General features: G+C 47.1%; 1 protein-coding gene across 3 annotated transcripts in view; it reads left to right on the top strand.

The window, feature by feature from the left end:
* The window catches only part of ALDH1A3 (aldehyde dehydrogenase 1 family member A3), a 36,157-nt gene that overhangs the window by 15,640 nt on the left and 7,045 nt on the right, over positions 1–13,472 (top strand). For 2 of the 3 annotated variants that reach the window (XM_023193576.2, XM_023193574.2), the window contains 6 exons: positions 338–451; positions 2,484–2,586; positions 4,975–5,159; positions 9,928–10,092; positions 11,509–11,666; positions 12,781–12,855. In XM_023193576.2, the coding sequence (XP_023049344.1) occupies positions 338–451; positions 2,484–2,586; positions 4,975–5,159; positions 9,928–10,092; positions 11,509–11,666; positions 12,781–12,855 (800 nt within the window). The remainder of the gene's footprint in view (positions 1–337; positions 452–2,483; positions 2,587–4,974; positions 5,160–9,927; positions 10,093–11,508; positions 11,667–12,780; positions 12,856–13,472) is intronic. The other variant, XM_023193575.1, reaches the window with a different exon arrangement.

The following is a 13,472-nucleotide window of genomic DNA, read 5'->3' as shown; positions in this document are numbered from 1 at the left end:
CACATGGAAAGGTGCTGTGCTACAGGCGGGCCATGGCCACCTTGCAGCATAACGACACATTTGCACTGCACATCACTTTGGGATGGGGTCCCCCCTGGAAGGAGAAGTGGGCATCTCCCCTTGCCCAGCCTGCATACTGAGCTGGCAGCAGGGGGTGAGAAGCCCAGGTCAGCTCCCAGGGTGCCCAAGGTCAACTGCATCTGGGTCCTGGGTAAATCCACCCTGGCCTGGGCTTCCCTGTGGGGATGTGACACAGCCACGGCTCTCTAGGCCCAAATGTGGATCCATGGCGGATGAAGTCTGTTCTTCTTCAAGTGCTATCTTGGTTTCTTCCCAGGCCGGGTTCCCTCCAGGAGTGGTGAACATTGTGCCAGGATTTGGGCCCACGGTGGGAGCAGCAATTTCTTCTCACCCTCAGGTCAACAAGATCGCCTTCACCGGGTCCACAGAGGTAACCCTCCTCACGGGGTGCGGGTGAAAGTGAAAGTGGCGCATTACTTGACACCTGTGAACTTTTCCTTTGACAGGCTTTAAAATGGTTTGTTTTTCTTCTAAATTTGACCATGTTTTAGTATATAACAACCAGTTTAAAAAGTCACTGGCCTGGTTTCCAAAGTAAATAAATATTCAATAGAACTCAGAAGCCTAGAAGAAAAGATTGAGAGATAAGATAAAGTAAAAATGTAAAATACTCATTTGTCAAACAACACCATAATTAAGAGATAAATAACAAGCTCAAAGAAAAATAGTTGTGATGCATGCAGTGCTCCAGGAATTTATATCCATCATATGTAAAGTGCTCCTACAAATCAATGAAAAAAAAAAAACTGAATGGTAGAAAAATGGGTAGTTCAGAGAATAGAAACACTAAATGCCCAATAAGCTTAAACTAGTTTGCTGGTAATCAGGAAAATGCAAATTCAAACAAAATCAGACTCTCCTTTTGCCTGCCAGTTTGCTAAAAACTGAAATGATGCTACTGAGAATATGGGGAAGCAGGCACTCACCAACACTTTCCCTAAGATGACGGTGTTTTGGTAGCATTCATCCAACATTTAAAAGTGAAAAACTTTTTGATTCAGAAGCTCCATTTGAAAAAAACAAACTACTTAAAGAAATTTTCTCATAAGGCTTCAGGGACATATTTTCAAGGATGTTATGTTCATTCTATGAAATGTTTTACAGCCGTTACAACAAGGAAAGCTGTCCATGATCTATTGTTGAAGCACACAACAGCAAACTGTAGAAAATTATCCACAATATGATCCCATTCATAAAAGCATGTGCTTGTAGAAGTAGAAATTGTCTGGAAGGATTCCCAAGAAATCATGACTGATTGCCACCTATGGGGTGGGCTCAGGGGCAGAGCGGGAGGGAAGCTGAAGGCTTTCTCCCTTTAATTTACATACATCTCTGTGTGGAATTACTTCTAATGAGAAAGTACTTCTTCTGTACTTAAAAAAGAAAAAACACCCACTGCAATCAGTGTCCCCATCCCCCTCCTCAGTTAGTCCAGCCCTAATGGATGCTGTTACTCTCCGTGGGGACAGACATTGTCCCTGTGGATGGATTCCAGATCTCATTCAGCCATCACCCATGAGCTTGCTGATGTTTAAAATGCACTTACACCTTAGCATTGGAGAACACAGTCTCAGACCCGAAAGAGCCCGGGCCACCCCTTGCTAGCTTCTGGCTCTAGGCCTCCGTGTCTGTGCTAGTCTCTGAAGGTCTTCCCAGCTCTGAAGTTCATGGTGCTAGGCTTTACTTGTTACCCTAGGTAAGTCACCAAGTCATGTTGGGCCAGCCCTCCCCTCCAGGAGTGCGGTGGGCAATGGGAGAGACTACATGGGGGCGTTAAGCATGACTGGTGAGTGGCTCTTCTGCTCATAGTGCACCCCTTCACTCCCTGCCTGTCTGCGTTAGCCTCAGTCTTACAGTGTGTTTCCAGAGAATTGGCTCCTTCTTATCCTGAAGGCTGGCTGCCCCTGCTACTTCTCTGACACTTGGAGGTTCCCTCAGATCACACCAAAGAGCCACACAGAACCACCTCCCTACTGGGCTGTTGGAATTTCAGCTGTTTCTAGTGAGGGGTAGAGTCACCCCGTGGTCCCTGAAGCCCTTCACCAGACTGGCTGGACCAGTCTGCTGGGCTCAGAAGGACGGGCACCAGGACAGGTGAGCGGGTGGTGGCCCTGTTTCCAGCCAGCCCTGTGGGCTCCTAGAGGCTCCAACTCACACCTGTAAGTGGAGCAGCTCAGATCAAGGATCCCAGGATGTCGTGGTCTAGCATGGGAAGAGATGCTGGCAGAGGGGAGGAGATGCTGGCAGAGGCCAGGAGAGTGAAGTGACACCATCTCTGCCTGGGCAGAGAGCGAGGTGGTGGCAGTACCACCCGGGCTTGTCCAGAATGTTCACTGATGTTTGCATCTGGGCCAAGTTCAGCCACATTCAAGGTACATTGTGGTCTGTGTTCTGTCCTGGAGGTTGGAAAACTGGTTAAAGAAGCTGCCTCCCGGAGCAATCTGAAGCGGGTGACGCTGGAACTGGGGGGGAAGAACCCGTGCATCGTGTGCGCTGATGCTGACTGTGAGTCTCTGCCTCCTGGGCTTTGCTGGGGCTTCAGGGCACCCATCCATCTCTCCCCACTTCCTGGCCTGAATTCAAAACCAACTGAGAGTAAGATGCATGCACACACAGTGGAGATACTTCCACCCTGGGCATCCCGCCCACAGTCAGCCAGCCGCAGACAGGCAGGTGGACATCAAAATGCCAGCTCTACTTGTAGTAGAAAGCTGCCTTCTACTGCCAAAATGACATGGCTTGAGTGGCACCTGAGAGGCTGCCTGTTTCTGCGCCTCCACCTGAAGTTTACCTGCCTGTTCCTGCAGAGCTGGGGTCACAAGGAGCAGGTCTGACTTCTCCTCCAGAGCCCCTGGGAGGAAGGGCGAGGGCAAGTGCCGCCCACTCCCAGTCATTCATTCTTCTCCCCTCCAAGTCACATTTCCTAGCATATGTCTTAAGATCCCTGAAGAGTGGAGATGCCTTTTCCTTGTGTCTCAGACGTGATAAATCAGAGGAGGGCAGTAGCAACTGATCCTTCAAATTACCCTCTTTGCCTGGTTCTAGGCCTGCACCCCTGCCCTGGGAAGGCAACCTGCTCAGCAGTTTGGGGGCAGCTTGTGTCTTGCCAGAGCCAAATGACACAACATTAAAATATATGCTATTGTTGGCTGCCATGTCCACAAGAGAGAAGAAAGGGCTGGCCGGGCATTCATTCGCCTGCTGACAGCGTCAGCTATCAAAAGGTGTGACTTCCCAAGTGCCTTAATACACCTTTGCCTTAAAGAATAACCTCCCCCACCTGTCCACTGGTGCCAGAAATTCCTGTCATGGAGAACAAAGCCTTTCATTTCACACTCAGATAAGGTTGGAATTGCAAATATCTCTAAGAAAAATGACCCTGGAACAATTTCTTACTAAGGCGTAGATAACTGATATCAGTTCCTTTCTGGCAGCTGGCTTCACAATGGGAGAAAGGACAGGAGGAGGAAACAGGCTCTCAAGAAGGAAAGGGGAGCTGGGTGTGAAGATGGAGTGCCCATTTCTTGCTTGGGTTAGTGTTCCAGCAGTTAGTGTGGAAGCACCGTTAGTGCTATGAAAAGCAAGTGGTTTTTGGAGCCACATGGAGCGTTTCTGGCACTGTGACTCACATTTGGAGTCCCAAACCGCCAAGACTCCTGTTTTGCCTTCCTGTGCCACCATATCTGGATACTCCGCCTGCACTGAAGTTCATCTTCTTCCTCTCGGGAGGAAAACTGCAGCTAAAGCACAGGACTAATTGTGTTTGGGGCTTGATTTTACTTACAAGGGTCATAAAAACATGCCATGTAGCCACCTCCTACTCCCCATCAGGGCAGTGCCAGTCCACAAATTACATCCTGACATAACCAGCATCCCAGGCAAGACATCAAGGGTAACAAGCCACCATTCCCCTGCCCCTTTGCCTCACCCCTAGCTCCATCAGGAGCAGGAAATGAGTCTGTTATTTTGGAGGAGGGTCCGTTCCAAGTTGGGACCTGGCCCAGCCAGCTGCAGGGATCCAGAGTGCAGAGAGGTACCCCCAAACCTTATGGTGCGGTCCTGCTGCCACTGAAACTTGCACAAATGACTCAGCTAGATAGGAGCAGCCTCCTTCTCAAAGCTAAGGGTAAACTCCCTTGGAGCAGCCCTGATGAAATTGGAATGGATCACCTTCCAATGCCCAGAGCCACTGCCAGCCTCTGTGCAAAAGAAAGCTGCATTTCTTAAGCAAGCAATAGTGTGTGGGGTTGGTGGTGATGAAACCAGCCAAGGGGTGAACACTAGAAACCCCTCTGTAGATGTAAATGACATCCCAATACCATTCTTATCCACTAAGCGTGTCCCCTAAGATCTTATTCTCTAAACACCCTCTAGCTCGGTTTGAATAACTGGTTTTTAGCTCAATGTCAGCTCTACAACTTAGAGTCAGACCTTTCAAGTCACGCACATGATATTACCTTACTTAATAAGACCCTTCTTTTACTCAAGGTGGAAAATTTTGGCTTCTTTAGAAGTTCTCACCAGTGGGCCTACATCAATAATTACCAAAGTTTATTCTACAAAACATTAGTCCTCTAGGAAAAGGGGAGGGGAGGGTTACATAGGCAAGTGAAATGAGGAATGCTATGATTCTCTAGACTTATTAGCATGTTAAAGGTACTGAGAAGTCCTGCAGTCAGGGAATTGATTTAACCCCAAACTTGGTGGACCCCAAAATCCTTTCTCCCTTCCTCTCTGGGGAAAGTCTGCAAACAAAATTAATTTCTGAAATGCAGCCATCCTGGGGCCTGTTTTCTTGTGTAGGCAATTAGAATTGCAGCTGTCGCCAGTCCTGCTTTAACGACTTAATCGCTTCCTCTCACTCCGCCCGCCTCCTCGCCCCTCCCCCTCCAGTGGACTTGGCAGTGGAGTGTGCCCATCAGGGAGTGTTCTTCAACCAAGGCCAGTGTTGCACGGCAGCCTCCAGGGTGTTCGTGGAGGAGCAGGTCTACTCTGAGTTTGTCAGGCGGAGCGTGGAGTATGCCAGGAAACGGCCGGTGGGAGACCCCTTCGACGTCAAAACAGAACAGGGGCCTCAGGTAATCCCCCTGGTGTGTCTAAACCCATGGTGCTTGTCTAGGGGCTGAAGCAGGCAGTCCCATGGCTACGGCCTACAGGGTCCCTCTCCAAGGAAGGAACACTGACTTTCCCTACCCAGGAAGCTTTCTTTTCTTTAGAAACTGATCAGCAACACAATCCCATCAGGTCCCGGGTCAGGTCCTGGGGACCCATGGAAGGGGGCAGGACACACTGAGGCATAGGAGGAGGGCACTGTTCCCAGGGCAGAAGGCCATCTGCCTGCACCCTCCACTCTCCAGGATGGTCTCCCTACAGAAAAGGGGCTGTAGGCTGGCTGAAGGTAGCAGAGTGCAGGCAGGATGTGGCCTGGTGTCTCAGTCGCAGCCCAAGGCCCTCAAGCCCACGTGGGTTACAGGACAAGGTGAACCATCAGAAACCAAACAATCCCAGATGGAGAGAGCCTGGGGCATGAGAATGTATCTCCAGGCAGTAGGAACATGTATCTGGTGGCCGAGTTTGGGAAGCCAAGGACAGGATGAAAATGATCGTAACCACGAGATTTAATATCCTCTTTAACAGGGCACATCCTGTATCACTTTCTTACTAATTATGAAGTGAAGCAGATGGATAAATATTTAAAAGAGGGCAGCCTGACCATCCCATACATTATTTATATGGAGCTCAGCAGCCACTCACTTTGCTTTTAGCCAAAGTCCTGCCCCAGCCACGAAATTTCAAGTCACATGTCTGTGACTTCTCCACTTGTGTCTATCCCGGGAGGCTGCCACTTCCCCCACTGTGACAGCATTGCATGTTTACAGGGGAGGCTGCTGTGGATCTGAGCTCAGATTTGGCCCTGGGCTTTATGAAAGTCACAAAAATCCTTCCATGCCTCAGTTTCCTCATCTGGAGAATGGGGAGTAATCAATGAATATTATGAGAATTTCATGGCACCTAGGAAGTATTCAATTATGGACAGGTTTTATTTTTAAACAGGTGGAAGCTTTAAATGACAGGTTCTGCAGTCTAGGTGGCAGTGAGTGTCTATGCATGACATCAGGCTGTCCTGTGGGGATGCCCTGGCTGGGGAAGAAGGGAGGGCCTCGTGGAGGAGGGGTGGGTTTCTGGTCATTAGTGCCCACCCTTCACTGGCCCCAGCCCACACACTCCGATGCCACGTGACCCTGGCAGAAAGCACTTCTTCTTGTGGCTAACATTCCTTCTCCTCAGTCATTGCCTGCCCAGCCTCTGCCCCAAACCCAGCAGTCAGTGACACAAGGTTGTCTAATGGCCTCGGTTGGATTTCAGATCTGAACGCAAACATGACCACAAGTCATTATGGAATCCGCCGTGATTTTTAAAGCTAATCCAGAATCAGTGGGAAATGTGTGAACTGATCCCCATACAGAAGAAACTTTTTTACCCCATCGTTATTTGTAAGTCTCTTTCCGTGGCTCTTTTCTTGGCTTATGCCTGATGTCTCAGTCTTGACTTTTGAGGCCAGATACACCAAATTCTTCCAGGAGAACAGATAGAGGCAGAATGGGTGCTGATTTCATCAGTGCATTTATGCCACCGCTCAAAGTCCTTTTGAAAGCTCACTAAAGCCGTCTAACCTCAGCATATTATTTTAGCATGCTGTTACAGTTTTTTTTTTTTTTTCTTCCAAAGTGCTTTTTCATCTACGGTAATAAGATTTTACTCTGAGAGGACTTACAGCTGTCTAAATAGTCCTGTCTGTCTCATGCCTGTAAAACAGCTAGCTGACCTAGATCCGGGTCCACGGCCGGGCTAGCGCTCACAGGAATGCTCCAAAATCATTCAGGTTTATTTGGCAACTGAGCAACGAGGCACATAAACATTATGCAGGCCACCTGGCCAGGCAGGATCCGGCAGCGTCCTCCCAGCAGAGAGCTGAGCAGAGCCTTGAGCCAGTCCTGTGGGGGCCATATTTCCCTGTTTCTGGTGTTGTGCCCTGCCGCGTCATCTCACTTCCTGGCAGGTCTCTCTTCCTGTACTGTAAGGCACCAGCTGACATTTCATGGAGGATTATTAGACTTAAACAATGTGTTCCTATAGACTCTCCAGGGAGTGTTGAGTTTGGATGTGTAGGGTTTTCACAGGGACCCAGCACTGCCTGCAGGACAAACAGGGTCTTCCAGATGGCATATGCCCAGCAGCCAGGGAGGACCTGCAGTTGGGTGAAGCCCCTGTGGCTCTTTTGGCCCCTCAGGGAGAAGAGCAGCTCAGCAACATCTGGAACTGTTAACCTGAGACTTGGGTCACCCAGAGAGAAGTTGAGAGAACCTTGAGCTCTTCTGGGATCTGTTGCAAAGCTGTTTTTGTTACCTTTATTTTGTTACTTGTTTTTGTTGCTTTTTTTGAGTGGAGTACACATAAGTGGGTCAAATCCCAAAACGCCTAAAAACAGCTATAGTGAAAGGGTTCCCGCCCCCCCCACCCCCATCTTTGTACACCTGGTTCTTAACCCTTCCTCCCATGGGTATCCCCAGTTCTTAGTTCCTCATGTCTCCCTCTAGAATGTTTTCATGTGTATACAAGCAGATATGAATGCAAGTCCTGATTGCCTTTGTTATTTTTACATGAAAGTTACCATGATAGTATACTATCTTGCACAATGTTTATTGTTCCCTAAAAAAAACTTGAAGAGCTCTTTATACCAGTCCATGGGAACCTGCCTGATTCTTTTTCACATGTGTACAGAATTCTGCTGGATGACGCCACCAGAATTTCAGTAACGTCTTCTGATTAGCATGTGGGTATGTGCAGTCACACACAAGGCCTCAGAGTATGTAATTTCACACACACACAAGGAGATCCCTGGGACAGCTTCCCCAAAGTGGGTTGCTAAGTGGGAACACATTTGTAATTTCCTTAAGTGTTGCTGAATTACCTTCCATAGAGGCTGACCCAATGTGTATTCCTACCAATATTCTAGAAGCTTGTCTATTTCTTTACCCTTTCCAACAGAATATGGATTTTTTTCCCATCTGAGAGTTAAAAATGGTATCTTGTTTCATTTTAATATGCATGTACCTCTTACAATAAGCAAGAACATCTTTTTATATATTTGAAAACCATTTGTATTTCCTTTATTATCAAATGTTCATTTGCTTTGCATATTTTTCTTTCAAACTGTTGGGCATTTTTCTTATCACTTCTAAGACCTCTTTACATACATAGTAGAGAGATTAGCTTTCTATGAATATGACTTGTTAACATTTTTTCCAAGTCAGTTGTTTTGCTCTTTGTTATGATAATTTTGCTCCCCACCCCCCCCAACCCTGCCTCACTTTTTTTTTTTTTTTTTTTACGTACTCAAAATTATACATCTTTTCTTTTTTGGCTTCTGCATTTTGAGTCATTAGAAGGCCATTAGACATTGCTCCAATTTTGCCCCCCCCCCCTTTTTTTTTACATACTCAAAATTATACATCTTTTCTTTTTTGGCTTCTGCATTTTGAGTCATTAGAAGGCACTCCAAGTTCACAGGAGAAGTCTCCCACATATAAAACGTTTATGGTTTTGTTTTTCCTGGTTATATCTTTGATCTATTTGGAGTTTGGCCTGGTATAATGTGTGAGCTATGGATCTGAGTTAGTATTTTTAAACTAGGTCCATATTTCACGAGATGATTGGTCAAATGGCATGCATGGTTTATGCCCTCTCTTCTGCTCCTCCAGGACAGACTGTCATACAATCGCACCACTGGGTTTGCTTGTTTTTCTGTTTATGATTATTGGAATAAAACCAGTTTTCCTATCTAAAAGTCCCAGCTAAGGTAAACGCAGTAAAGCTTTCTCTCTCCTAGCCAAAGAGGAGGGAGACCAGCCACAGATCATGATAAAGGACAGGATTCCCATAGATTTCAGGAAGAAGGCCCAGTGGAGGGGCCAGAAAGAGCGTTTGCCCCCTTGAGCAGTCTCCCAAAAGGATGCGCTTTTGACAACTGGTCAGTAGCATGTTCACAAGCTGTGTGTCAGGCTGGTGGTATAGGGCAAACTCCAGCCAAGGAGACGTCTACACAAGATAGCAAAAGGAAGAATCTTTCTCACGAGCTGTTCCCCACCAACCAAGGAGCAGCCCCTCTGCCCCACCTGGAGTTTCATTCTGCTTTGTCCCCAGGGGTGTTGAGTAAGGTGGTTAGCTTTTCTTCTCGCTTCTCTGCATCATGATAGGAGAATTCCAGTAACTATTACCCTGACTCATGGTGCCAACTGAGCAGGGCACAGGGTTGCCAGGTGATACATGGCACCCAGGTAGACATGAATTTCAGATAAACAGTGAATGCACTTTTAGCTTAAGTATATCCCAAATATTGTTTTGGGACATGCATGATACTAAAAAAAATTATGTGTCATTTTTCTGAAATTCAGATTCACTGGGCATCCTGTATTTTTATTTGCTAAATTTGGCAACCTGAGTAGAATGTAAAGAGTTGGGAGAGGAAAGAATGTGACCATTTCAGACCTGTGTCTCCCATGGACTAACTTTGCTGCATGGAAAAGGGAGATAGAAGTGTAAATAAGTCCCAAACCTCCAGAGGACAAGACGAGTCTATCTCCCCATCTCCCCCCTGCTCCAAAGAGTCCAGCTCTGTGCATCAGAGGAATATTTACCTGCAAGGCACATTAGTTACATGGATCATGACTTGACAAGAATGTGCAGAGGGAGGACGGCTGATCATGTTGAAGGCCACTGAAAACATGAGATGGCAGCCACTGCCCAGAAGGAAGCCAGGCTGCACTTTTTGTTTGTGTTTTGCAGATTGATCAAAAGCAGTTCAACAAAATCTTAGAGCTGATCGAGAGTGGAAAGAAGGAAGGAGCCAAGTTGGAATGTGGGGGCTCAGCCATGGAAGACAAGGGGCTCTTCATCAAACCCACTGTCTTCTCAGAAGTCACAGACAACATGCGGATTGCCAAAGAGGAGGTAGAAGGGGGCTGTGGCAAGACTGCGGCCTGCAGGGCCTTTCGAACAGGAGTCCTTCCCTAGGGCCCAGGGATCCCAGAAATCCTTGTGATCTGAGCGTTTTTTTGTTTTTGTTGTTGTTGTTGTTTCTGTGTGGTCTTTCCCCTCTCCTTTGGGGTCCCTAGGGAAGCCATTTTGTCCCTAGTTCTGGTGAACTCCAAGCATGATACAGCAGGTACCTTGTTTGTTCTAGTTAGTTTTCACTCATGGCTCACCCTCTCTGGGGAGAAGCAAACTCTCTCTGATCTAACACACCGGGTCCCTGAGTCAGTCATGCAACTGCAGGTGGAGAACTGTTGCCACCTGTGGGTTTTGCCAGGGATCAATTCAAGAACCTGTGGATTCAGGGCCCAAAGCCGCCTTCAGGGCCCCCCAGACTAAACTTCAAGTGTTCACTCAAGGAACGTGTCACAGCTGGAATTCTTACTGACATTTTCCACTACGGACGTCTTGGAAATGAGGGAAATTAAGGAGACTCCCTTACTCCCATAAGAGTGTAAATCTTTGTCTTTTAACCCCACTGTTATACTAGATGGGAACTGGTTCCCACACAGCATTTGTAAGAGGAGAGCTGGATCCCGGGAGGTTAGACCCTGGACATGATCTTTTGGGGCACATAAAAGGATGAGTCCCTGCCAAGGGCTTTCTGGGGCAGGTATTTTAGAGGTGTCTTCCTCGAGATTGTTATGTGCGGTGATGGAATAAAGCTGAGCTCCTTAAACATCCCTGTGACGAGAGGTCCTGGGGAACCTGGAAGGTATTTTGGCAGGCCAGGCACCATGCTGCCTGCTTATAATTATGTCTAATATTGAATCAATTACAAGCTCCCTTTAAAATCACCTTTAAATGTTCGAGCCTTAGTTCTTCCATTTCCTTTTCTTTGCTATATCACAAACTGTGGTGAATATTGTGCCATTCCTTTCTCTGGTAATTGTTATGGAAATGTTCTAGGGTATCTTCATTGGTTGAAAACACAGCTCCAAGAGGTAGGAGCACAGTCTTACAAAGTGCCTGCAAATATCCTTCAAGACAACTCTCAAAAAAGTTACCTAAAGGTTTTGTCTTCTGTGCATCTATGGGTTACTCCAAGACTCTCTGGCTGGGTTTCTCAGAAACCCTGATGACAACGAGACATCTTAAACATAACATACATTTTTTGTTATTATTTTTTATTTTTGTTTCATTTTAATCCTTCCCTTCAGTCTTCAACGGTAATTGCAGCTAAAGAAATGTTTCAATGTTCTTTCTTTTCTAATCATCATTTTTCATGCATGTGTGTGCTCTGGGTATATGAAAAACGTGTAAAGAGAAGGAAGTGCTTGCTCACAGCATGCATTCAGTCATGCCTCTCATTGCCATTCTTGCAATTAATCATAGATTTTTGGACCAGTGCAACCAATACTGAAGTTCAAAAGTATCGAGGAAGTGATAAAAAGAGCGAATAGCACTGACTATGGACTCACAGCAGCCGTGTTCACAAAAAACCTCGACAAAGCCCTGAAGCTGGCTTCTGCCTTAGAGTCTGGAACAGTCTGGTAAGTTGACTGTGTGTGTATTTCAGCTCTCCTGAGTTGCTTCTTGCTAAGTTCCTTATTCTTCTATTAACTGAGAGTTTCTCATTGTTTACATTGTATATTATGTACCAAGCACTATCTCAGTGCTTCCTTCCATCCTCATGACCACCTTCTGAGGTAGGTGCCATTATGTCTCCATTTCATAGATGAGAAAATCGAGGCACAGAGAGATGAAGAGACTTGCCCAGAGTCACACAGCTAGCAGATGGCTGACAGGGCTCCAGTGCCTGTGCCTGTGACCCCTGTGCTGTACTGCCCCTCCAACTTTGTTTTCCATTCTCATTCTAAAAGCAGTTCATGCCCGTCTGCAAAATAGCTATACCAGTCCCCTGCCTCATCAGTAATTCTGCGGATGATGTTTTGTGATCCCCATTTTAAAGATTAATGAATTGAGGCTCAGAGAAGTTGAGCAATAAGCCCGGAATCATATAACCAGGAAGCAGGAGAACTTTAGGGTCAGATCTGTCTCATTTCAAAGCTAATTCTTATTCCTTTACACCCTGATTTTCCTTTCTTTCTTTTTTTTTTTTTTTTAATTAGATGGAATCTCACTCTGTCCCCCCAGGCAGGAGTGCAGTGGCACACTCTCAGCTCACTGCAACCTCCACCTCCCAGGTTCAAGCAATTTTCCTGCCTCAGCCTCCTGAGTAGCTGGGACTACGGGCTCATGCCACCATGCCCAACTAATTTTTGTATTTTTAGTAGAGATGGGGTTTCACCATGTTGGTCAGGCTGGTCTTGAACTCCTGACCTCAGGTGATCCATCCATCTCAGTCTCCCAAAGTGCTGGGATCACAGGCATAAGTCATCATGCCTGACCCTCTCTTCTTTTTTCTCCCCTTATCATTTCATTCCTATCCCAATGAAACACACTCTGTACTTGAGGATTTCCAAATGCTGCTGATGGGAAGAATGAGAAGACAAAAGTTGAGAGCACCCTGTGTTTTCATCATGGAAGCTTTGGCAAAAGACTGTTTATTAGTCAATGCCCTGCACTGGGGGCTCAGTGGCTGCAGTGCCAGGAGCCAGGGGGTCTTCTCCAGATGACTCTGAACTTTCTTCCATTATTTTCTAGGATCAACTGCTACAACGCCCTCTATGCACAGGCTCCATTTGGTGGCTTTAAAATGTCAGGAAATGGCAGAGAACTGTAAGTGTGTCCATCATTCTGAGCCTGCCATGGGCTGAACACAAGATCCACTAGATTTGCAGGCAGTGACTCAGGCTCCAATCTGCTGACCGCCCCCCTCCACCGCCATCCTGCTTTGTCTGGGCCAGCTGTGTCACTCTAGAGCTAGTGGGGACCCATCCCTTCCTCTCTCCCACCCACCACCCCCACCGTTCCCACTCCCTTCCCCAGCCTGCCCCCCTCCAGACCTCAGCTTTTGTGTCTGCCCAGCACCCATCATGCTGGGGACATTCAGTGGATACTTGACAGAAGCTCCCTGAATAAGGACACAGGCAGAATTGAAAAAGTGTATTTTTTGCCAGATGTGGGGTGTCATTATTCACACAACTCCCCACCCACAGCAGTGAAGACACGTAAGGCTGACCCAGGTAACGCTCCTACCTGTTGGGTCCTTTTTTCTGAGCCTAGCAGGGGCCCCTCCCAGCAGGCATATGACAACACCTCCTGCTGGGCCTCTGCGGCCCTCTCAGTACACGCAAGCCCACTGCAAATCCCTCCACATGTGTGTGCAAACCCACTGCAAACCCCTCCGTGTGTGTAAACCCACTGCAAACCCCTCCACTGTGTGTGCAAACCCA

Source organism: Piliocolobus tephrosceles, chromosome 6 (genome assembly GCF_002776525.5).
Source record: "Piliocolobus tephrosceles isolate RC106 chromosome 6, ASM277652v3, whole genome shotgun sequence".
Classification (NCBI taxonomy): domain Eukaryota; kingdom Metazoa; phylum Chordata; class Mammalia; order Primates; family Cercopithecidae; genus Piliocolobus; species Piliocolobus tephrosceles.
The sequence above is the reverse complement of the archived record's forward strand: the minus strand, read 5'-3'. Positions and strand labels throughout refer to the sequence as shown.